General features: G+C 40.9%; 1 protein-coding gene across 1 annotated transcript; it reads right to left on the reverse strand.

Annotated features, from left to right (window-relative positions):
- Positions 1-11,232: 11,232 nt before the first annotated feature.
- GAPDH (glyceraldehyde-3-phosphate dehydrogenase) lies at positions 11,233-18,491 on the reverse strand. The gene is made up of 12 exons (XM_070742101.1): positions 17,557-18,491; positions 16,669-16,714; positions 14,386-14,485; positions 14,111-14,217; positions 13,926-14,016; positions 13,293-13,408; positions 13,089-13,170; positions 12,740-12,891; positions 12,556-12,634; positions 12,039-12,122; positions 11,646-11,743; positions 11,233-11,460 (listed from the first exon to the last, which is right to left on the reverse strand). The coding sequence occupies exons 2-12, from the start codon at positions 16,689-16,691 to the stop codon at positions 11,391-11,393; spliced, it is 1,002 nt and encodes a 333-aa protein (XP_070598202.1). The 5' UTR covers positions 16,692-16,714; positions 17,557-18,491; the 3' UTR covers positions 11,233-11,390.
- Positions 18,492-25,477: the final 6,986 nt, after the last annotated feature.

Here is a 25,477-nt window from a genome sequence, read left to right on the forward strand (position 1 = left end):
TTTTAATTATTAGATTTGTCTTTTACATTGTTCTTGTTATTGTTGTGAGCCGCCCCGAGTCTACGGAGAGGGGCGGCATATAAATAAATAAATAAATAAATAAATAAATAAATAAATAAATAAATAAATAAATAAATAAATAAATAAATAAATAAATTTGAACTGCTGACCTTCAGATCTACAAGTCAGCTTCAGTGGCCTGCAGTACAGCATTCTACCTGCTGCGCCACCCCGGCTCATAAATATAAATGTAGAGTCCTTCATTAATGAAGTTCACAGATATGAGATGTCCTTGGCCTCTGCTATAACTGGTATTCAGCACATTTCAATGGAAGTAAGTCTAACTTGGCTTCTCCAGTTAAAATAAAATGGAGAGGAAGGAGAAGAAAAACAGCCAGATGGTTACTCAGTCAAAACATTTTAAAAGAAAAAGCATATATACAAAAGATAGAAAGAGAACTAGCTTTTTTCCCAAAGAAAATACTAAGGAACAAACATCAACTCAAAATGTGTCAGATGCAATGAAAGCATATCTGAGAGGGCTGACAATTGCATATAGAGCAATGAAAAATAAAGAAAAAAGGAAAACATTGGAAATTTTGAATACAGAGCTCAAGGAACACGAATCATTAATGCAGAAAGAATCACTAAATAATAAATACAAAGGAAAGGAGAAAGAGGAAAGATTTAACTAAGCATAAGATTAATTTGGCAACCCAGGAGGAAATAAGCCATTATATCAAAGCCATGAAACAAAACTATTTTGAATATGCAAATAAATCTGGGAGATGGTTGGCCCATAAATTAAGGGGGGAAACCCCCCAAAAAGAAATATCCAACAACTAAAAGATGAAGATGGATAATTTCAACATTGACTGGAAGAAAAAAAAGATTATTATTCAAAACTTCTTTAAAATGCTGTATGGATCAAGGAACAGGACATCAAGAATTACTTGGATAACAAAAATTTGCCAATCTTGCCAGAGGATGCACAAAATAACATTTAGGGAGTTGAAAGAAGCCATCAAAAAACGAAAAACAACAAAATGCCAGGGCCGAATGGTCTACCAGCAGAGATAAATAAAAAAACTACAGAATGTACTGGAAGAAAGAATGTTAGAATTATACAATGAAGTACAGTATTAGAACACACCAAAATGCCAAAATCATGGGTAGAAGCATATATATAACATTAATACCAAAGGAAGATTTGGATAATTGCTCAATAAAAAATTACAGACCAATTTCACTTTTGAATTTGGGCTATAAAATTTTCATGACAATTATGGCAGAAAGATTAAAAACAATATTAAACCAAATTATTCATTTGGACCAAAATTGATTTCTTCCAAAACATCAAATTTGTAATAACACAATGATTATAAACATATTAGAATGTTATAAAGTTCATTCAGTCAAACAATTGGCTTTAATATTTGTGGATGTGCAAAAGGCATTCGATCATTTGAACTGGAAATTCTTTACGATGCAAATTCACCAAAACGATTGAAGCAATATATTCATTACAATTGGCTAAAATAATTATCAACAGTGATATGATGGAGAAAATAAGCATAATGAAAGATGTTAGAAAAGGATGCCTGCTGCCTCCCCTATTAGAGATATTGTTGAACCGGAAAGAGGAAATCAGGAAATAAAAGAACTTAAAATTTAAAACAAAAATATAAGGCACAAGCGTTCACAGATGACATTGGATTGATTATCAAAGAACCTCATATTTCAGGACCCAAATTACTGCAGGAAATAGACAAAGCTGCTGGTCTAAAGATAAACAAAGACAAAACAAAAATAATAACACAAAATCTCACACAATAACAGGTTAAGTAATTAGAGAAACTATTGGGAATTCAGTTAGCAAAAAAGGCAAATATCTAGGGATTTGGATGACAGCAAAATGCTCCTCAATAAAAGATAACTATTATACTAAATTGATACAAAAAATTCAAAAAAAATTGGAAAATGGGACTAAATTACAAAGTTCTTTAATTGTGAAAATAACCACTATAAAAGTGAATATAATGCCAAAAATTATTTATTTATTTCAAACTGCTCCAATAAAATTAGAGAAGCATTTTTATACATATTGAAATAAAACAATTTTGAAATTTATTTAGAATGGGAAGAAGGCTAGGATAAAAATAAAACTATTACAAGATAAAAGAAAAAAAATGAGATTTTGGACTACCAGACTGGGAACTATACCATCAGGCAGTGGTGGTAACATGGCTAAGGGAATGGATATTGCTTAGTAACAAAAGAATATTAAACATAGAGGGCCACAATTTGCAGGCAGGCTGCTGTGTAGAAACTTCCTGGTGAGTCAGTGGGGTAACATCTGGGGGCGTTGATGTAGCTGAGGTATGCTGATTAGTTAATGGTTGTAGATTAGCCGTGATATCCTGAGTAGTTGGAACTTGCAGGCTACTTGATTGTTTTACAATGTGTGTTCTGAGTCTGGTTTCTATGGCTGGGATACGTTTGAGGGCTGGTTTCCAGATGTCTGGTAAGCCGGAGGTATCATCCCGCTTGTTCATATTTTGGGAATGTTTTTCTATCTCGATGGCTTCCATGATTATTCTTTTGCTGTAGTGTCATCGAGATAGAAAAACATCCCCAAAATATGAACAAGCGGGATGATACCTCCGGCTTAGCAGACATCTGGAAACCAGCCCTCAAACATATCCCAGCCATAGAAACCAGACTCAGAACACACATTGTAAAACAATCAAGTAGCCTGCAAGTTCCAACTACTCAGGATATCACGCCTAATCTACAACCATTAACTAATCAGCATACCTCAGCTACATCAATGACCCCAGATGTTACCCCACTGACTCACCAGGAAGTTTCTACACAGCAGGCAATTGCTGAGCCATCAGACCACACCCAGCCACCAGTATTTATAGAAGGAAGGCAGCTCAGGTCTCGCAGTGTTCGTCTTAGAACAAGGACAGAAACACCAGCCTGAAGATGACGAGTGAGACCTCGTCGAAACGTCGCCAGAAATTTCCAAATCCTACACGGGAAGAAACCCGAATATACCAAGGCCGTCATACCTGTACCCGTGAAAATCTACGAAAACAAATATATATATACATATACATATACATATACATACAGTATACATATACATATACATAAATACATACATACATACATACATACATACATACATACATACATACATACATGTATATATAGCACCTATCTCTGGCAGGATTGGCGAAAATGTCTCCAAATATAACAGGTAAATGTTGGAAATGTAAGCATGATCAGGGGACATACTACCAAAAGGGGTGGACCTGACCAGAGGCAAATAAATATTGGAAAAAGTTTCAAAGGTGAATAGAGGAAAATATAGAACAAAAAATAGAACTAAAATCAGAACTGTTTTTGTTAGGGATTATAAAAGGGAAGATAAATAAAAATAATCAATATCTTATACTGCATATAACAACAGCAGCTACAATTATTTACACCCAACATTGGAAATCAGAAACAGCCCCTTCAAACACAATGGTAATTAAAAAAATATTAAAATGTGCTGAAATTAATAAATTAACTATGGAAATACACGACAGAGAGGAAATGGAATTTTATAAAATATGGAACAAATGGTATAATTAGCTGGAACGTTTTACTTTTAAAATTAATAGATAATGGTAAGACAATAAATAAAACAGTTATAGATATTTGTATTTATGTACATAGACACATGAAAACAAGGTAATAGATGGATATAGTTAGATGAGATGTTAGATATTAAAAATAAATTATATGTAGGATTTGAGAAATATATGAATAAATATAAATTAAAGCATAAGATGTATAAAATCATAGTATGTACACCAATATGGTACACTGTAAAATTAATTTTTTACTATATGATGTTAGTTATGGGGTTTTTTTTGAATGTGTGGTTTGTGTTTAATGTTGTTTTTAAAACTGCTTAACAAAAACTATTTTAAAAAATAATAGCAATAGCACTTAGACTTACCCGTATATAGAGCTTCCTAGTGCTTTTACAACCATCTCTAAGCTGTTTACAGAATCAGCATATCAGCCCCAACAATCTGGGTCCTAATTTTACCCACCTCACAAGGATGGAAGGCTGAGTCAACCTTGAGCCGGTGGTGAGATTTGAACTGCTGAACTGCAGTATAACTAGCAGTGCTGCTAGTTATAAGTGGCCTGCAGTGCTGCAATAATACTATTGTCTTAGTATTTGATTGAATAAATTCCTTGGCAGTTTATAAGGATACTCTAGTATACTTTTAGCAAGTATACTAAGTGTCCATGATATTTTTATTAGAAAGTTTGTTACCTATAGTTAAATGGCTCATCTTGAAAACTATATTTAAAGTATTCTTATGAGTGAGTCCTCATCAAACTGGAGTATAGTAAGATATAAAGGCAGGTAGTCCTTGACTTATGACCACAACTGAGTCCTGTTAAGTCATACATTTGTTAAGTGAGTTTTGTCCCATTTTATGACCTTTCTTGCCACAGTTGTTAAGTGAAACACTGCAGTTGATAAGTTAGTAACATGGTTGCTAAGTGAATCTGGCTTCCCCTTTGATTTTGCTTGTGAGAAAGTTGCATAAAGGTGATCGCATGACCCTGGGACACAGCCAGAGGTGGGCTGCTAAGGTGGAACGGTGACGCTCCGGTAGCTCTGAGTGCTAGCGGAGTCCAGCGCAATTCTGCTACTGCGCCTGGCCATGCAGTAGCAGAATTGTGCTGAACTCTGCTAGCACTTAGAGCTACCGGGACTAGCACACCTTAGCAGCTCACCTCTGGACACAGCAACCATCACAAATATGAGGCAGTTGCCAAGCATTTGAATTTTGAACCACATGGGTTGCTACTACAAAGGTTGTAAGTGTGAAAAATGGTCACAAGTCAGTTTTTTCGGTGCTAGTGCAACTTTGAATGGTCACTAAATGAACTGTTGTAAGTTGAGAACTTTTTGTAGCCACAGAGTTCTGCCTTGGGTCTGATACTACTGGTAACTTTAATTAATGGAGTAGATGAAGATGACACAATGCTTATCAAAAATTTGTAGACGACAGGTTTCATTAGAATAGCAAACAAACTAAAAATGGAAACGTTCAAACTATTTATAGGTTAGAGAAACGGGCCCGAAATAACATCGCATTAGCAAGAAATGGAAAGTTCTTTACTTAGGGGAAGCAAAACAAATCAAGAGACAGGATGAGGAATGTCTGGGTCAGTAACAATATGCATGATAAAGACCTTGGCAACTAAAAGGGCAAATACAGTTTTAAGCAGCATCAGTAGAAATATAGTTTCCAAATTTTTGTAAGAAGATATTTTGTAGATTGACTTACCCAAGCTTCTCCCCAGCTAAGAACTATGCCCTCCTCCTTTATGAAGAGAGAGCAAGTCAGGTAAGAACCTGAACCCCACAAGAAAGGCAGGTAAGAACCTGAACCCCACAAGAAAGGCAGGTAAGAACCTGAACCCCACAAGAAAGGCAGGTAAGAACCTGATCCCCACGTGCGAATGTGAGAAAAGGGTGGAGGGAATGAACTGTGTAAGAGGAGAGAAGGATTGTCCTGAGAACTTCAGACTAACCAACTGAAAACATATTTATTTTATTTATTTATTAGTTGGACTTATATGCCACCCCTCTCTGTGGACTTGGGGTGGCTCACAACATCTCAATAACAAAAATACAACATGTAAAAATTTCTAGGTCCAATTAATAGTGATAATGAATTTAAAATTATTAAAAAATTAAACTTTTAAAAATCAAGCATTCACATCCAATACATATTACATGGAAACATGCAAAAGGTCAGGAATTGCCAGGCAGGAAATATCAGGTCCACTCCACCTGAAAGTCCAATTAAACTGATGTATTGCTACCCATTCCTATGCATAGGAATAGTCTGAACTAATGGTCAGCACCATTTTGGTACAAGATAATGGTCACTGGAATTCAAGGGGGGGTGGGATTTAGTTCTCTTGTGGCTATGTAGAGATTCCAAGCTGATCCCTCTTTTAACTCTGCCCCCAGGTTCTGCCACTCGTCCTCCTACAGGAGTGGCGCAGAATGCTTATGCTGACTCATGCTGCATCTATTCGCTGTAGTAGCCCATTGTTTTAAAGGTGCAGGAAGCTTTCCAAGGACAGCACTAATTCCACTAAATTAATTGGTCAGGCTTCACCTGGGGAACCCTTTCTAATTCTGAGCATTAAACTCTAAAAAGATTTTGAGATACAGAAGGATGGAAAGTTAATTCAAAGGATGGAAGCTAAGCCTGAAGAGAAGAGACTAAGTGATCTAGGTGTGCTTGGTTGGTCCTAAACAATAAGAGTAAGGAGACAAGCCTGAAGAAAGGTTGCAGATTTCCAGCGCTGCAGAGCATAAGCCACAAAATCAAGTCTTCTGTTTCCAGATGAACACTGAGAGGAAGAACATTATCAGAGCAAGGACATGTTGACAGTGTAGCCTGTACCCAATGAAATAGTTGCTCATCTTTAGATGAGTTCAGTTAGAACAGTGGTTGTCAACCTTTCTAATGCCGCGACTCCTTAATACAGTTCCTCATGTTGTGGTGACACCCAACCATAAGTCTAGAGCCAATTCTCCCAACAGAGCTTTAAGCTGATTGGCAGGAAGGTCAGAGGGTCACCCCCACTGTAAATGCCTGATTGGTCGGATTGTAAACATATGTCCAAGGTACCAGAATAGAAGCTTTAGTTCTTAACACTATGAAAAATTTGTCTTAGGCAACCCCTGTGAAATGGTCATTTGACACCCCCCCAGTGGGGTCCCAACCCCCAGGTTGAGAACCACTGAGTTAGAAGATGCGCTGTCCAAATGGCTTTTTTCCCCACATCTCTGGAGTGCTGAAACATCTTTTCACCCTCAGCTCTCATTTGCTATCAGATTGGTTGGAATGTCTTTATTTTCTATTTGCATTTGCCCTTAGCAGAACTTTCTTTTTTAACAGGTTGGAAGGAAGCCATGTTGCAGATACAGATTGGCATTTGCTGAAGCAGCCAAGAGCTTTTTGCCAGATTTTTATTACTAATCCCATTTGTTACTGTTCTGCCGGCGTGTCTCAACCGCCCGTAATTATAGGGTAATTAGTCCAGGAAGACACACACCACACGATAAAAGGAAAACCCAAAAGTTTTTATAAACAGAAAAACAGAAACAGCTCCCTTTTTAAATGTCAAAGGGATTTTCTGGTACACACAAGGCACAGGTTAAATGCAATCCATTTGCTCACCCAATAACTGGGAAATTGAGTCCAATTCTAAAGTCCAGAGAGTCCACACACACAATCCTGAACAGCAAAAACCACGATCTTGATGAAACAATGAATCAGATAAACTGCCATGAGGCTAAAACACCAGACTGCACTTTTATCTGTAGCATTAATTACTGGAGCCCCACCAAACCACAGGTGGCCTCATTTTCTCTTGTAATAATCCTTCAGTTGTTGTCTCCTATGCATCACTCTACGCATGAGTGGATGTGTCATTAATTCTTGTTCAGAATCCAGGGATGATACAGATGACTGATCTCCTCCTGGGCTGTCTGCCAAACTCCCCTCTTCCCTGTCACTCACACTTCTTTGGTCAGAGGAGACTTCGTCGGCAGATTCTACTGGAAGCAAAACAGGCCTGCAACATGTGGATGTCTCCCCCACATCCACCTCCACATTCCTTGGGGCAGGAGCTGGGCTAGAGCTAACCACAACAGTTACTGGGAGACCTCACTGGTCTCCATAATTCATAGTTAGCTTTGTTCAAATGTCCAAATGTCAATTGTTGCTTGTGGCGCCTTGTGCCAGAAAGCATAGTTACATTTAAAATGGTTAACTTGGTTTTACTTAGGTTCCCACCCACCCCAAATCATATTTAAAATATTTTTCACAATAGTTAAATCTTCACTGAGAATCAGTTGTTCTTCTTAGGCCTGTTCAATGATTAAAAAGGAGAAACTAGTTCAGTTCATACCTCTAAGGAGTTTATTTAAAATCTTCTAATGCATCTAACAAGCTCTCGTGTTTCTTAAAAGCAATAGAATCTACACTTGTAAGATTCCACTTCATACTATACCAGGGGTAGGCAAAGTTGGCTCTTCTATGACTTGTGGCCTTCAACTCCCAGAATTCCCAAGCCAATCATACTAGCTCAAGAATTCTGGGAGTTGAAGTCCACATGTCATAGAAGAGCCAACTTTGCCTACCTCTGTACTATATCCATCTTTACCTCACAATCGAAAGCATGCTGCAAATAGTGTCTGGTCACTTAAGGGTGTCCCAAAAGGTGCTTTTTTTTCTTGAGACAACTTGACTGACTTATTTTTTCTTTGAACACATTTCACTTCTCATCCAAGAAGCTTCTTCAGCTCTGACTGGATGGTGGGGAATGGAGGGATTCACTTTAGGGCATAAATGCTGATTTTAAAAAATAATGTCCTAAGATGAGCCTGCATTTCCTTTCTTTGCAGCCATCTCTGCTCTACGTTTCTCCCTCTCCCAGCCAAAACTCATGCAGAACTTCGCACATTCAACATGCTGCTGCAACATTCACTGGGCTGGGAAATGCCATTGCTAGAGGCAAATCTGGTTTGGAGGCATAAATGACGTGCCTTTCCTTTATTTACAGGGTGGGGTGCAGGTAGGGATATATATATTTTGCAGAAAACAGAAAACTCCAGGAACACTGGATTCCCCCAGACTTGCAATAACTGCCAACATATTAAATCACATTTTATTGCCCTGGAGAGCCATCTAGAGGATTTTCAGCTGAAGCTAAAGGAACTCGGTGGAGTTCAATGCTTACATTCCATTAAAAATTGCTAAATGGAGTAGAGATGTGCTGGCTTTGTAGGCTAGCACTGTGACTGCTTTCAAGGTTTGGAGCACAGTGATGATAACTTTACTGTCTCCCAAATGGGTAGCCAGTTATTTCCTAACCAGTTAATTTAATACCTGCATTTGTACACTGCTTTATCATGTCTCTTTTCCAAAGGGGCAGATGCCTCTTACTGCTATTTGTATAACATTTCTTGCATTCTTACAGTTCAATTCAACTGCGTTATCTTACAAGCAAGGGCTAAGAGAGGAGGGAAGGGTGATACCATACGCCATAGAATTTACCATTTTAAGCTTTTTGCTTATAGAAATTTTTAGAGGTTTAATCTTCAATAAATCGCAAGCTAGACAAAATGCCAGCTCACAAGATCACATGGCTGAGAAAAAACAGGACAAGACCAAAAATAAAAAATAAAGAGTTAACCTCCATGGTGGTAGGCATATCAATGTCATAGCTAAAAAATTTCAGACATTCAGAAAGAAATTGTAATGAAGGCCTGGTATTACTTGAAAAATATGAACAGGTTATTTACATATGGAGATCAAGTATGATTACAAAGGTGTGTTGGATATGTTTGCTACCTTGAGTTATTTGTAAAAATAAAAAAGGTGGGAATAAATAAAAATATATCATTGAAACAAAAAGTGCCTTCTTAAATCATGACATAACTCTTTACTAGGGCTGGAAATATAGTAGGAAAAACTCATAAATACAACAGAGGAATTATAGATGAAAATGATAGCACTATCAGAGATGGCGAAATTAGTTTACTTAAAGATCAGGGTATGTTTTAGTGACTAGAAACATCTTGTGGAACTTTTTGCCAAAAGAAGGAAAAATGTATTGGAGATTTATGGATTTGATGATTAGGAAGAGATCATGGAAATATGTTGCAAACTTAGAGAAGGTAAAATGTAATACCATATAACTGCTGTTAAGATCGGAAGTACCTTTATTATTATTTCTGTTTTTCTTTTTCCATTCTCAAAATTTAAATTGCTTTTATTCTATTGAACTCTTATTTAATTAAAATGTGTTTTATTTTATTTATGAAAATTGCAAGGTAATGTCCAGGCAGTAACTAGGGGTCAACACAACACTGACTTCAAAGCAAAGATACCGGACGATGAAAAAAAGCTGAAATCATTTTTCCTTTTTGGGGGGGCAGAAATGACCAAGGCAATTAAATTCTGCATTAGAATGCATTCCATATTTGTCAATTATTTAGCCCCCCCCCATTTATAACTGGGGGGGGGGAGGATGTCTGGAAGGAAGTATGGAATTTCAAAACTTTCTCACGATTTTATGATATCACATTGATATTCATTTATTATTCATGAATATGTAACAAATCTTCGTGTTTTCACTTCCGGATTCCAAATGCTCACTTTGTAACCCCAGGGACTCCAGATAAACAGGCAAGTTTTTCTCCTTTGTTCATCTTTATGGATCATATTCAAAGTTTGCAGGTTGTGCAGACTGGGGATGCCCATCTCACATGAGTAGATAAGAAGTAGCAGGAAAACCAAATGTAGTATGTTCACTCTTCCAGAACAGATGTTAGCAGCAAAAATATCAACTAACCAATAACCAGCAGCTTTGTTATGTAACTGGGCAAGACACAGGGCTAGGGTTACAGCTAGGAAATTCAAGGCCTTTCTCACCACCCACCCTTCACTGACAGGTCAAAATTCCCCCCACAAGGATTTCCCGCCATAAAATGTGTCACCCTTGAAAATGCATATATCATTAAATCCACTGCTACAGGAAGCTTATAGCAGTTTCAGCTTGCCCAAGTTCACGTAGTAAGAGTAGCATTTGCATTTCCTAATTCCATACAGTTCTGCAGGAACAGAAATCATTTGTCATCCCAAATATCTTTAGTTCAGTCCAAAGAAGTTTTTTAGCTACAGGTATAAAACCACTTATTCATGCATAGCTATTCAGGATTGTGGAAGGGAGCAAGCCTGTACAAGTTTCAGCTATTTTAATACTTTAGCCGAGTTTAAGAATCACCAGTCTATGTCCAAACTGGGTGATGAAAACTATTCATATACTTTAGAGGAACATAACACTAAAATATTGGGTACATTTATGCAAGTTGAAATGGATTTCTGAAATGGATTCTAGGAGGGATAAAATGAAGGCCTGTGCTAAATGTATTTCTCTAATGAAGCCAATGAACTCCAGGATTAAAAAAGAATTGTTCATAATTGTAATGCTATGGCAGCTGCACCCTGGAGCCTGAAAATATGTTGTGGGTGTATTGCAAAATGTAAGCTAGATCTTAACCTTAGGAAAGCCGCCTTTTGTATTTACAACCTCAATATTGCCACACAAGAGAAGAAATTGTTTTGAGACAGTGATTACTTTATTAAGAGGGGAGATGTTACTGAAACATTCACGTTTCTTCCAGCCTCTCTACTTCCTCAGAGGCAGATGGAACAAAGTGCCTCTAACTGCAAGACACAGAGCCAAGTTGCAAGAAAAAGAAAACTGTACAGTCTTTACTCCTTAGATGCCATATGAACCATCAGGTCTACCACACGACTGCTGTATCCAAATTCATTATCATACCTAAGAAAAAAAGGAGTGTTTCTTTTAGTCTTCAGAAAAATAGCAGTAGTAAAAACAGCGGCATGAAGCCATTGCTTGCCACCACATACACCTCTGCTGCTCTGCAGAATATTAAATGTTGCACATTCAACTCTTCCCAAATCCAATAAGCCAACAGCCATAATTTACCCCCTTCCATCTCTTACCAGGAGATCAGCTTGACAAAATGATCGTTGAGAGCAATGCCAGCAGCTGCATCAAAGATGGAAGAGTGGGTATCACCGTTGAAGTCAGAAGAGACCACCTGGGGGAGAAGAAGTAGATGTTACAATCCATGAAGATAATAAGCATTGAAGAGCAAAGTCTCGAAATTAGGCCTCCTTGTATATGAGCCAAATCAAATGAATCTAGATTGGCTGTACTGGATGGCCACATTTTACATGTTGCAGGCAGTGTAGAAAAAGCATATTTTACGACTACAGTCAGTCATGTCTACAATACCTAAAAACTATTGCCAAATTTCTAATCACGTTACCAAAATTGTTACAAAGCACTCCAATGGACTGTTATTTTTGTATCATCAAAAATTTCAACTTTACCTGCTCCTCTGTGTATCCCAGAATACCCTTCATTGGGCCTTCGGAAGCTGCCTTTATAACTTTCTTAATATCATCATACTTCGCCTAAGAAAGCAAGCGAGGGAGACAGAAGTATTAAGCAATTGAATTCTGTCCTGATTTCCTATTGTGTAGCAAGCTGATGGCCAATTCATCCTCACCAATATCTGCTACCATTCAAACAGCCTTAGCAAAAAAAAACATGTTCAAGATCTTGAGGGCCACAAGTTCCTCACTTGTAACTTAAATTAAGCCAGAAAGAACTTGATTGCAATACATTTAGAACAGCATTTCCCAATCTGGCAAACCCCACCCCCATAACTGACTTTGAACAAATTCCCCAAATCCTAGAAAAGTAAGGACTATATCAGAGTTGGATTGCTAAACACTGGTTAACCATTACATGAGTTTTCTGAATCTCTTTGTTGATCTAGATTTTTGAACCTTAGTCTTGGTACAAGCAGTAAAGCAGGCTCAGAACTACTGTAGGAATACTCACTGGTTTCTCTAAGCGGCATGTTAAGTCCACAACAGAAACATTTGGAGTTGGGACACGGAAAGCCATTCCTGTGAGCTTCCTGTGAATGTAGGGGGAAAAGATCCAGGTTAAGATACACATAGTCCTTGTTTTGGCCTATGATGCAATCATTTGCACTTTGTGCTCAGGAAGGAAGAAGGCTTACCCATTCAGCTCAGGAATGACTTTGCCTACAGCCTTGGCTGCACCTGTGGATGCTGGGATGATATTTTGAGCTGCTCCTCTGCCATCTCTCCACAGCTTCCCAGAGGGGCCATCCACAGTCTTCTGTGTGGCTGTGATGGCATGAACTGTGGTCTGGAATAGGAGAAGAAGCAGGATAGACCATTTATATCACCTGAAGTTAAAATTTTATTCCAAGTACCACAGGAAGGAATTTGCACACACGATCACCATTCCCCTTTAACATTTCACCACCATTATGAAACATAATTCTGATTTCTTTTTAGGTGTTGGAGAAACAGAGGAATTTAGGGCTTGTGCAATTCACATACCATAAGACCTTCCACAATGCCATAGTTGTCATTGATGACCTTGGCCAGTGGTGCCAGGCAGTTGGTAGTACAAGAAGCATTGCTAGGGAAAAAAGGAGGATGAGGAAGCACTCAATGGATGAACATGCACCATTTTGGAAAACCCAGGTTATTCTGGCAATACAGCCTTGCTTCCCCGCTCCCTTTGCTTTCCCCTATAGTCACCTGACAACTTTCAAAGATTTGTCGTATTTCTCATGATTGACACCCATTACAAACATAGGAGCATCAGCTGATGGGGCAGATATTATAACACGTTTAGCACCACCCTTCAAGTGAGCCTATAAAGGGAAAAAAGAGTAACATTTTACATCGTATTTTTAAAAATGCAAATAATCCAAGACTGGACAGCCAGCCTAGTCACATATTACTATGTAAATTCTTTTTTTCTGGATTTCTCATATAGTGGATATGTTTGATTGTTTATTATTTATAAAAAAATTATTTGCCACCTATCTCACAGTTCAGGGGGCTAAGCAGATAATTTAAAGTGGTCATGTCCAAATGCCAAAAATATTGTTTCACTCATAGCACCTCATCAATGGATCTCCTTCCTCCTCAGGGTATAGTGTTTTGAGCACATGTACATAACACATTAAAATTCTAAAAAAAAGTTAATGGAATTTTGTTGTTCAGTTGCATAGTCACGTCCCACTCTTCGCAACCCTCATAAAAATAGAATACAAAACACTTATTAATCCAGAGGGCATCCAAATTTTCCGTCAGTATCAGAACTGTATACCTCTTCTTGCAGCAGAAATTTGTACAGTGCTCCTTCCTCCTATAACAGATACTTACACTAGCTTTCTCTGTGGTGGTGAAAACACCAGTTGATTCCACAACATATTCGGCACCAGCCTCACCCCACTTAATGTTTGCAGGATCACGCCTGGCAAGAAGAGAGAAACACCAGCTTAAGATTCTGCAAGCAAGAAATAGACTACACACGTAAAGAAAACCTGAATGGAAGGGATGTCACTCACTCTTGGAAAACAGTGACGGCATGTCCGTTGATGACAAGTTTTCCATTCTCAGCAGCGACATTGCCATGGAAGCGGCCATGAGTAGAGTCATATTTAAACATGTACATCTGAAATTAAGACGCACAACATGAACTCAGTCTAGCTTACTGGGACAAGTTTCTAGAACATTGGAGGGGAGTGTTATTTTTTGACATTTTTATGTTCATGTGTAACTTGTTTTGCCTTAAAAAAGCAGACAAACTCAGGCCCCGTGAAGAACAACAGAGGGTTATTACCATGTAGTTCAGGTCAATGAATGGGTCATTGATGGCGACGATTTCGACTTTATTATTTGAGACTGCTGCTCTGGTGACCAGACGGCCAATACGGCCAAAACTAAAGGAAGAAAAATATAAAAAGCAACTGTGATCTCCAGAATGGGTGAAAACATGGGTGTTAAGCTCGCAGCTTCACATTGCCATCACATGACATATCACAATGTTTTTTCCCTTTGCGGACCTGGGGTGGGCGTTGCCTGCCCAGGACACCATCTGGCCGACGGGCTGCCAGTTTGACATCCCTGGGTTAAGAGAACTAATTCAGCACAACATGCAGAAGAGAGTGGAAAAGCAGTTTGAGGAAACATCAAGGACCTCCTTTTTGGATAGGAAAAGAAACAGACTGAAGTAGCTACCTAATCAGGTGGCTTATAAATATTGAGTGGCAAATAGTAGCCAAATTAACATGGTGTCCTGCAGAAGATCTGAACCATTAACATAGTTTATTAGCAGTGGCTATGCAAAATAAGGATGAAATTTATATTACAAAACATTTAAGATATAAACCCTATAACCATTTATGATTTATTCCCTAAACTTTGATCTAGTTTTGGGCAAAGGGAACTTATTCAGGTTAGACTTTCCACTTTAGCACTGAAATGTCTATTTGAGCCTTCTCTCTGGTATTTTAAATTGCAGCAAAACTTCCCTGCAGAGAAATAACACTCATTGAAATACATACAGCAGAGTTCCATGTTTGGTTAGTTCTACTCTTAGCGAATTACAGAATTCAAATGAAGACAGTCACTCGGCTTATAGAGCAATCATCTACCAGTACCAGAATAAAAACTGATAGGATACAGCTCTGAAAATTCTTCTCAATTTTTTTGCAGAGGTAAGGGGTCAATGACAAAATGGAGGATGGGAGGAGGGCAGGGATGTCACTCTGCCAGTTACAGAAACATACTTCAAAGCCTTAAAACTGTATGTGACTTTAGAGGACCATGTGACCAGTTTGTATTTGAAACGAAGAGCATCCTTGCAGGAAACTGAATGACTCCCCCTCCCTCCCCCAAACTTGTGGCCATCCTCCTTCAAAACCCACCTTTATTCCTCTGCAAAAGAATGCAGCATTAACACATATTAAAATTATCGCACAGGTTGCAGTTTGGAAAGGATTTCACTCTTAAATCAGTAAGATTGCTCTAAAATGTTTGCAGAGTGAATGTGCTCTCAAAATTACAGATTTTTATGACTACCAAAAGAATAAAGGGGAACTGAAGCTATTTACAATTTTACAGCTGCACAAGGCTGCCTTATGAAAAGTCGGAAAGAGCTATCCAACTGGCAAGAATGCTTCAGGGTTTCAAGTCTACAGGGTTTTCAGGGAACACACCCAAATCTCTGCCAAGAAATATTTTATGCTGTCTGTCAAGCTCTAAACAGGATCTGCTGTTCCTGTTATTTCATTATCAGTCTTTATACACAAGTATCTTGGGCAGAATTTGAGTTGCATCTTCCCATTTGTCTTTCCTAGGCACTGCTACTTGAAACTCCCTTCTTTACACCCCCGTCATCTATTGAAAGGTCAGACACTAACTTTAGAGCCAGCCCTGTCAGATACCCAGCTAGGAGTTATCTGGTTACAGTATTTGGCTGCTAAAGAAGAGCAAAAGGAGGCCACATTCTTAATAGGCCCTTCAAGACCGACATTGCCGACATTATAAAGATGCTCTGCATTTCACCACATAAAGATATCAGAGTGGGGAAAGTATATAGAATTAAAAGCAATATAACCAGAGAACTATTGCAGCTTCCTGGTGGGGAATGACTCAGCAATTAATATTTAGGAAAATGAGTCAGTCGGGGTTTCCTGTAGCCAGCATGGCCATGAGTACTGCTCCATGTGCTTCAGCTGTCCTAGAACACGTTGAAATTATATAAGAAAAGGCAGATGGCAGCTTTAAAAATTTAACACCGGGTGCCACTTGAGCGAGAGAGAGTGTATGCGCCAAGAAAGACACAAGCAGATCCTGTTGGAGAGAAACAGCTGCAGGAAAGGGGGAGGGCTGGGATGACTTCTAGATGTCCTTGGAAAGGAAAGAAATGCTGGGCTGCAGTGATTCCCCAAGGTCTGAAAGCCAGCTTCAGGCTGGACAGCAATACTGGCCATCCCCAGACCACAGTCCCCCTATTGGACCGGATAGGTTATTCAAGCTCCCATGGAAGTTGCCCCTCCTTCCCCTCCCTGCCATTCACAGGCAGACTGGCTGCACGTCCGCGCCGCCCCACCAAACTCACCCGTTGATTCCGATTTTCACCATCTTCTCTGCTGGAAAAACCGTTTCTAGAGAAAAGAGGAGGGAAACTTCATTAGCCGGCTTTCCAGAAATTTCAAACCCCCCCCCCCCCCCCAACCTCACGATTCACTTACAGCAGAGGGTGATTCCTTGGCAACTTTGAAGCCTGGTGGACTTCAACTCCCAGAATTCTCCAGCCAGCTATGCTGGCTGGAGAATTCTGGGAGTTGAAGTCCACCAGGCTTCAAAGTTGCCAAGGTTGGGGACCCCCGAGTTAGAAAAACTTCTCTTTCACCCTTTGGTAAGGGGTGGGGGAATAAAACATTGGATAGAATGGACGCATTTGGGGCAGAACGTTTAAGGAAGATACAGCTTCCCTTCTCTGCCCGCGAACCCTTTCCCCCCTTCCGAAAGAGCCCCGCCGCCTCACGGGCAGGAGGCGAATTAAGAAGGGAAAGGAAACCGCAGACTTGGGACGGGCGGCCTTTGAAGCTTTTCACACCTGCGAGAGTTTGGGGGGGGCGCAGTTGCCTTTCCGGAATATTCTTTCCCCCCCCCCCCCCCGCACAAACACACCTGTAAGCTTCCTCAAAATTTTGTTCTCGCCCTCAACGAGAGCCGAGAACGCGGCCCCCGAGTCGCCGCGCATCCTGGTCCCGCGGCTGCGGGCCTCCCACCCCTCCAACAATGCAAGGGTCTCGCCCGGGCACCGACTACGGTCTATAAAAGCCCCCCCTCTCCACAGCGTCGAGGCTCAAACCGGGTCTTTTGCACGGTAGCCAGCCGGAGAACCCCCCCTCCCCTCACCGTCTTTCAAACGGTCCCAGCCCGGCAATAATCCCAGGAGCTTGCTTCCACACCCCCGCCTGGGTTCGAAGGGACCACTTACCCGATAGCTCTTGACCTTACTCAGCTCCGCAGTGCAGCGAGGAGGTGAGGAGGCAGGCCCCTTCGGCTCTGCCTTTTATACAGCTCGGCATGGTAATGACAAGGCCCGACCTCCGGCGTCGGCGCCGAATCAGAGCGCGAGGGGGCGGCTGAGGGAAGGCTAATGGAGATTTTCCACAAGCCCGGCGCCATTTCCAGTCCGCCCGCCCTGCTCAGAGAAATATTCTTTGTTCTCCCCCGGCCACGACTCCTCAGACTTCGCTCGGGGGCCTCCTCAAACTCCTAAAAAAAAGAAGCTTTTGTTTCACACACACACACACACACGAATCGCCATGCCCAAAATGGATCGCTTTTGCTATGGCGGCAGGTGATTTGATCAGTCAGTTAACTTTCCAAGTTTGGCACCTGCGGCATTTTTGCAATCTCCACAAAGTACTTTGGAACGAAAGCCGCTTCCTACGCCAAGCTCAAAGGGTGAATCGTGTTATCCCCAGGGTTCGTGCAACACGTGAAGTCGTGGTTTGAGTTTACTCTATATAGTAAGTACTGTGTAACCTGCTGCAAATTGGGTTAACATGATATAGTAACCCCTCCAAAAAAAACCATTACAGCCAAAGCTTGTTCTGTGAGTAGGTTTTAGGAACACTAGCATGAAAGGAATTGCATTCCTTCATGCTCTGCTTGTTCAAAGATAGTCACTGAACCATGGTTGAGAGAATGCTAGAATTAGAAAAAACATTGTTCTCATGTAAATACTTCTAATCCCTCTTATTAGTTGTGATCATAAAACAGAACCCACATATTCAGAAGCAGTTTAAATGCCGGAATCGGAAGCTATCTCCCCTACAATCTAGGACACACAAGATGCTTCTAGAATAAAGAGGAGGGAAACTTCATTAGCCGGCTTTCCAGAAATTTCAAACATCCCCCCCCCCCACTCCAACCTCAAGGTTCAGGTGTTTAAATAATTGCAGCAATAACGGGTCACTTTTATGGTTTATGGTTTGATGTGTATCATTCCCCCCCCTCAAAAAAAAAGATTCATGAAACAAAACAATGAAATAAACCGTATAGATCAAAAGACTGAATCGATTCTAGCTTGCCATCTTTAGCAGCCAACATGTTGGAGCTTCTTCCAAAATTCCTGAATCCCAGGAAAGTTTAGACAACTTGAAAGATGCAGTAGCATTGGAAATGGATGCTTCAACACTTATTTTAAAGTACAGTATAAGGACAATACAGTATCTCAAAACACAGAATGGCTGAGTTCACACAGCCCATATTTAAATTGTTTTTAATGTCTGTGTTCAAAGGATAGGCTTAAGCTAAATCATGTGCTTTGCTTATACCACACAAACCTATCTCTTGATTGCTCTAGACCTGAGTATCATGTGCAGAAAAATCTGTGCAAAAATCTGATTCTGTAATTTTACCAACATAATTTAGCTTTGTTGGATCATAATTACTGCCTTGTAACCCTGCACAATTCTGTAAAAAATTACTTGCACTGATATTAGGAGAAACCACAAAATTACTGCAATTGTAACTCTTTTCCTTTTCTTCCGCCCTGCCCAAAGAGGAAATGATTGTGCCATAATTGAAATAGTAACAGAGTTAGAGGTGAAACATAGCCTTCCGAGAGAGACCCATTGTAACTGGGGGGAAAAAATAGCCTTCCCTCCAACTCTCTCCCCCCCCCCCCCCAGCAAACAAAAGAATTTCCCTGGCTTTACAAGTCAAGGCATAATCTGTTATCAGAGGGAGATTCTTACAACTCCAGGCTACATCTCAGAAGAGGAGATATATTTATAACTGCTAAAAATTACTTCTGCACAAAGCACTCTTAAAAAGCAGTCGAATGCAGAAGCATTGGGTAAGTGTCCCATGTAACTGCACAAGGGTTGCATTATTAAGCAAATTAGGGTAACAACTTTGTGTCAGACCATCTGCTACATTTGGCTTCATTTGTTTCCTAAGCACACCTAAATGCCACTCAGTCATGAAATACAAAGTTAGTGTGTTTAGAAGCAAATGTGTAGTATAGTTGAAAGAGCCCTTGGGAGAATAGCTCAACCCATATAAATCCTAGATACTGTATATCTATGAGTTGCAGATTAATTCTGGTCCTACTTCTACTCATGTTAATTCAGGAGGGCAACTCTCTCCCTCCCCCAACTGAGGCCTAGTTTTCTGCATTCCTCCAGCAAAGGCTACTCGGATTGCTCATTGACCCAACAAAGTCCCTCCCTTCTCCAGCCTTTTCTCTACTTAATTGCAATTGCAAGCAGCATGTCTAATAAGGAGAAAAAAACTGAAGTTCCTCCTAGAATACTACAGGAGGAACGTGAGGGTGGAAATCCCGCCTTCTCCTTACATTGAGCTGCGCGGATCAATTGAATCTACAATCTTGCCCCCTTTACACAATACAATTGGGAGTTGGCTACAAAGGCCATGGATATTGCCTTAGCAGCCTCTGGCAGGCCACAGCCCAAGGAGGTATATTGTTGTGATAGAAATCGCACTATGCGGGGGATGCAGGCATGTTTTATGTTAAGCATATTTTATGCTAAGCAAGGTAGGAATATCACTCCAGCAGATCACCAGAAATTATGCCTCAAAGCAAACAAGCAAATTGAGTAGAAGACAACATTTCTCCAGGTAAAACATTACTATTTATTACATTTTCATTAAAAAAAAATTAAGAAAAGGAAAAAGAAACTTACATGTAGAGAATACATGGGGAACTTAGAAACACTGTAGAATTAGGTTACAATTTTCAATACAATTTTAACCACAGTAATAATTACCACAATGTAAACCTTAAAATAATATTAAAAAGTGACAGTAAATTCTATTCAAAAGATCTACTATGATTTAAACAATATTTACTGAAGAATGTTAAGATTTATGTTAAGAGAAACCCATCTTTCATCTATGGTGCAAGGTCATATATAGCATTGTAAATTACCAGGTTTACTTTTGAAATGCAAAATTATTTTGGACACTGAATTGTACTTCCTACAACTTCATTCGCCATTCTTCCCTCAGATCAAGTGGTGTGCATAGAGCAGTGATAGCAAGCCTTTTTCTGGTCGCGTGCCAAAAGTGTGTGTATGCCCCATAGCACCTGTGCGTCCCAGCACCCACAATGCAATGCGTCTTCCCACCTGGTCCCCCCCAGTATATGCCCTGCACTACGCATGCACACACATCCCCACACATGCCCCCTGGGCCATTTTGGGCCTGGAACGCTTCCTGCACCAAACTTTGCCAGCACAAACGGTCTGCTGCTACCACCGTTCCTCCTCCTGCTGCCAGCCTTGTGCTCTGGGCAGGGAAACACCAGCCCGCTGTTCCTGCCCCCTCAGCCCCTCGCGCTTGGTGGTGGCTGTTCTCGCATTGCCCTTCATGGCATCGGACCAGAATATCTCCGGGACCGCCTTCTGCTGCACGAATCCCAGTGACCAGTTAGGTCCCACAGAGTTGGCCTTCTCTGGGTCCCATTGACTAAACAATGTCGTCTGGCAGGACCCAGGGGAAGAGCCTTCTCTGTGGCGGCCCCGACCCTCTGGAACCAGCTCCCCCCCGGAGATTAGGATTGCCCCCACCCTCCTTGCCTTTCGCAAACTCCTTAAAACCCATCTCTGCGGTCAGGCATGGGGGAATTGAGACATCAATGAGGCCTATATAGTTTATGTATGGTATGTTGTGTGCATGTTTTTTAAATTATGGGTTTTTAGTTTTTTAAATATTAGATTTGTATTTTATATTGTTTTTTACTATTGCTATGAGCCACCCCGAGTCTGCGGAGAGGGGCGGCATACAAATTTAATAAATAAATAAATAAATTCCCGTTTCCACGGCGGCTGCAGGTACAGCAGACTGGGGTTTCCCTCCCTCCCCGCTGAAGGCTTGGGACCACAGCAGGAGCCCGTTTGGGTGGGGAGACAGGGAAGCCCTGGCCCACCCATCCTTGCAGCCGGCAACCACTCGCCCCTGGCGGTGGGACTTCCCTGGCAATGGCAGGAGCAGTTGGCGGGGCAGAGAGTGCAGGGGCAATGTGCAGAATCACAGGGAATCTTGGAGAGTTGCGGGAAAGGGGGCATTGTGGGGCAGGTGGAGAATTGCCTGTCTCGTTACCTGCCCCGTGCAGTGCATATTTTCACTCCAACTCCTGCAAGGTTCAAAAGCGCTCTCCACTGGAGGAAGCCCCATTCCCAATCCTCCTCTCCCTGAGAAACCCCCAAATTTCATTTCACTTTGCTTCCCTTCATGCCTTTTCAACCCCCTCTGCCCCCCCCTCTCGGGAACCCTTTGGCTTGTTTGGATATTTTTCATGGAATTGCTTAATCCATCAGCTTTTACATTCCAACTTTTGACCCAGGTAGCCTCAGACAAAGGGCATCCCTTCCAATAAATGAAATATTGCAAATGGCCTCTGAATATATGGGAGTCCAAAAACGTTTTCACTTCATAGTGTGTTTCCCACTGTATCATCACAGGGGGAGGGGGTGGTTCTGTGTGAGGCCTAATATTGGACCCGATTACCGGTTTAAGCAAGCTACAATGAAATACAGGGTGGATTTTCCCTAGGATTCCAGGCAATGCAAGCTGCACAGTAACCGGGTTTATCACTTTCACTATTGGAAAAGGACCCAAAAATTTTGGTCCTAGCCTTTTGCTAGGCATTCTCAATCTAATGTATTTGGTTGATATGAAAACCGTATCCCCCTCTCTAAACGGGGGTTGGAGTGACCTATGTTTGTTGGCTTGTTTCTTGTAGGCTTCTGCTGCTTCAGCAAGTGCTTTCTTGGTGTTCTCCCACACTTTCTTTAGAGACGGCCTCAGAGGGCGCACCGGTAGCGCCGAAGATGACAGTCCTCTGCTGGTTAGTCTCGTGCTGCTATGGACAGAGTTGTTATAAGCCACTTCTACGAAAGGCAGTAACTCCTCCCAATTATCCTGTTGATAGTCCACATAACAGCTGAGATACTATTCCGCTAGGGCAGTGATGGCATATCTATGGCACGTGTGCCACAGGTGGCACGCGGAGCCATGTCTGTTGGCACGTGAGCTGTTGCTCTAGCTCAGCTCCAATGTGCATATGTGTGCCGGCTGATTTTTGGCTCACACTGAAGCTCTGGGAGGGTGTTTTTGGTTTCCAAGGAGCCTCCGGGGGAATGGGGGAGAGCTCAGGGAAGCCTTTGGAGCCTGCGGAGGATGAAACATGAGCTGAATGGTCCCACCAGAAGTTGGGAAACAGGCTGTTTCCAGCCTCCAGAGGGCCTCCGGGGGGATGGGGAAAGCTGTTTTTCCCCTCCCCAGGCATTGAATTATGGGTGTGGGCACTCGTGCATGTGTAATAACATGCTCGCACACTCTTTTGGCACCCAAGGAAAAAAAGATTTGCCATCACTACTCTAGGGCGTTAGCTTTTTCAGCTGCCCCATTAGTGGAAGGGTGGAAAGTTGAACTAAGTCCTTGTGTGGACCCAATGGCCTGAATAAATTCCCTCCAGAGTTTGGCCATGAACTGGACTCCCCCCCCCCCCCGATCTGAAATGACTCTGTGGTGAACTCCATGCAGTTGGTAAATATGTTTCAGGAACAACTTGGCCAGATGTCTAGCAGACAGTAATCTGGAACAAGCGATTAAATGAGCTTGTTTGGAGAACAAATCAATGACAGTCCAAATAACTCTGTTCCCTTTGCTCTCGGGGAGTTTCACTATGAAGTCCATCACTTTTTCCTCCCAAGGTCTTTATTTTATTTATTTATTTATTAGATTTGTATGCCACCCCTCTCCTCAGACTCGGGGCGACTCTTCTGGAGTTGGTGACTTGCTGCAGCAGCCCAGGAGGTTTAGAAGGGGGGAGGGATTCTTCTCCTATTGCTATTCGGTAGGCTTGTGCACGCATGCACATCAGTAACCAGGACGTTAGCTGGCTGCTGCACATGCGTGCACCAGAGACCCAGAAGAGGAATGGGCGACACCGTCACGGGCAGAGTATCCTGGAAGTAGTTGCCATATGCAATGCTAGTTCAAAATAATTAATTTAATATTTGCAATGTTTAATTAAATATTACTAATAATTCAAAATTAAATATTAGTAATGTTTAATTTTTAAAAATAGTGATACATTGCTCCTTGTAAAAGGAGCACAACTAAATGGGTTTGCAGATTAGAGATCTGTGACCTATATAGGATCTGTTTGGGCCATATTATAACTTTGATTTCAAATTGGTACTTAGCAGTTCTCAGGAAAAAAATCAAATGGGATTTATTTCCAACTGGACTATTTACTTACTCTCTGGGTACTTTGATAAATGTCTGCACTGCAGATCAGATGTCATCTTAACTGTATAAGGATTCAGCTATTTGATACTTACCGAGGCCAATGAGCATTGACAAAATGTGAAATGGTATATTTTAGACTTGGAATCTTTAAGATGCACAGAGATAATGTTGTTCAGTTTTTATATATGTAATGTGGATGCAGCAATGCCTGTGTTCATTGATCTGAATCATAGCCATTTATAACCTCTCTTTAAAAGAATACTACACTTGAAAATGATTATGTAGTAATGGTTTTGTTTAGTGTTGTCTTTTGAGAATTCTAAATAATCAAATTGATCATTAAACAAAACCCCTAATAACAAGAAATAAGGCCTTCATTTAAAAAAATATCTGGTCACACAAAACTCAGTCAATTTCTTACTTATTTACGTGCTTATATTTTCAAGACGGATTCTGAGCAATGGGTGAATAAGATGAAAGGTCTTTTTAGAAAAGATTATTTGAATATTTTAGCCATAATAATGGAAACTCAATTTTTTTCTTGTGCTATATGGAAAATAGAGTGAAAACAGCTGAAGAGCCACAGAGGAGAAGCAGATGGAGGGTAGATTCCAAGGGATTCTGGAGAAAGCTTATCTGTCTCAGAATGTAAGTTGATTCCTATCACCCAACCAGTATTCCCTGTATTGCAGAACAACCAAGGGACTAAGTTTAGCCCGGCTGAGTTTATAACCTTTATCAAAAGGTCAAATGGCTAGTTTATGATTTGATGCTCACAAAATGCCAAGGGGTTGATGGGCCCTATTACCATAATCTGCATAGGATAATTTCTTGCATTGGAAATTGCTCTTTAAGCAACCAAGCAGCACAACCTGTCACCCACCAGTGTCTGTATAAGAATAACTTTATCGTCACTTCGAATGTACACTAATTGGCATACATTGAAATGAAATTTTGCTGCATACAGGAAAAAAATCGAATGGGATTTATTTCCAACTGGACTATTTATTCACTCTCTGGGTACTTTGATAAATGTCTGCACTGCAGATCAAAGCTCTGCAAGCTCTCAAAGGGTCACCACCTCCCATATATACTACAAAAACTTGGCAGAATAAATAAATAATAAATACAAAATTAAGCATATGCCCAGAGGTGGGCTGCTAAGGTGGACTGGTGACGTGTGCTCACCCCTGTGGTTCTGAGTGCTAGTGGAGTCCAGCGCAATCATGCTACTCCACCTGGGCAGGTAGCGAAATCATGTGCCCCTGCATGTCCACGCATGATTTTGCTACCTGCCCAGGTGTAGTATAATTGCACTGGAGTCCGCTAGCACTCAGAGCCACGGGGACGAGCACATGTCACCGTTCCACCTTAGCAGCCCACTTCTGCATATGCCCACATACACTATATGAAATGGCATAGGGCAGTGATTTTCCACCTTTTTTGAGCCACGGCGCATTTTTTACATTTACAAAATCCTGGGGCACACCACCAACCAAAATGACACAAAATGACACTCTAACCCAGTACATATTATACATATAGATAACATTGTGATGCATTGTATATCACCCTCTGCAGGGGGCTCTTATAAAAAGAAAAAGTTCAAATATATGTATGTATGT

This window comes from Erythrolamprus reginae, chromosome 2 (genome assembly GCF_031021105.1).
Source record: "Erythrolamprus reginae isolate rEryReg1 chromosome 2, rEryReg1.hap1, whole genome shotgun sequence".
In the NCBI taxonomy this organism is placed as follows: Eukaryota; Metazoa; Chordata; class Lepidosauria; order Squamata; family Dipsadidae; genus Erythrolamprus; species Erythrolamprus reginae.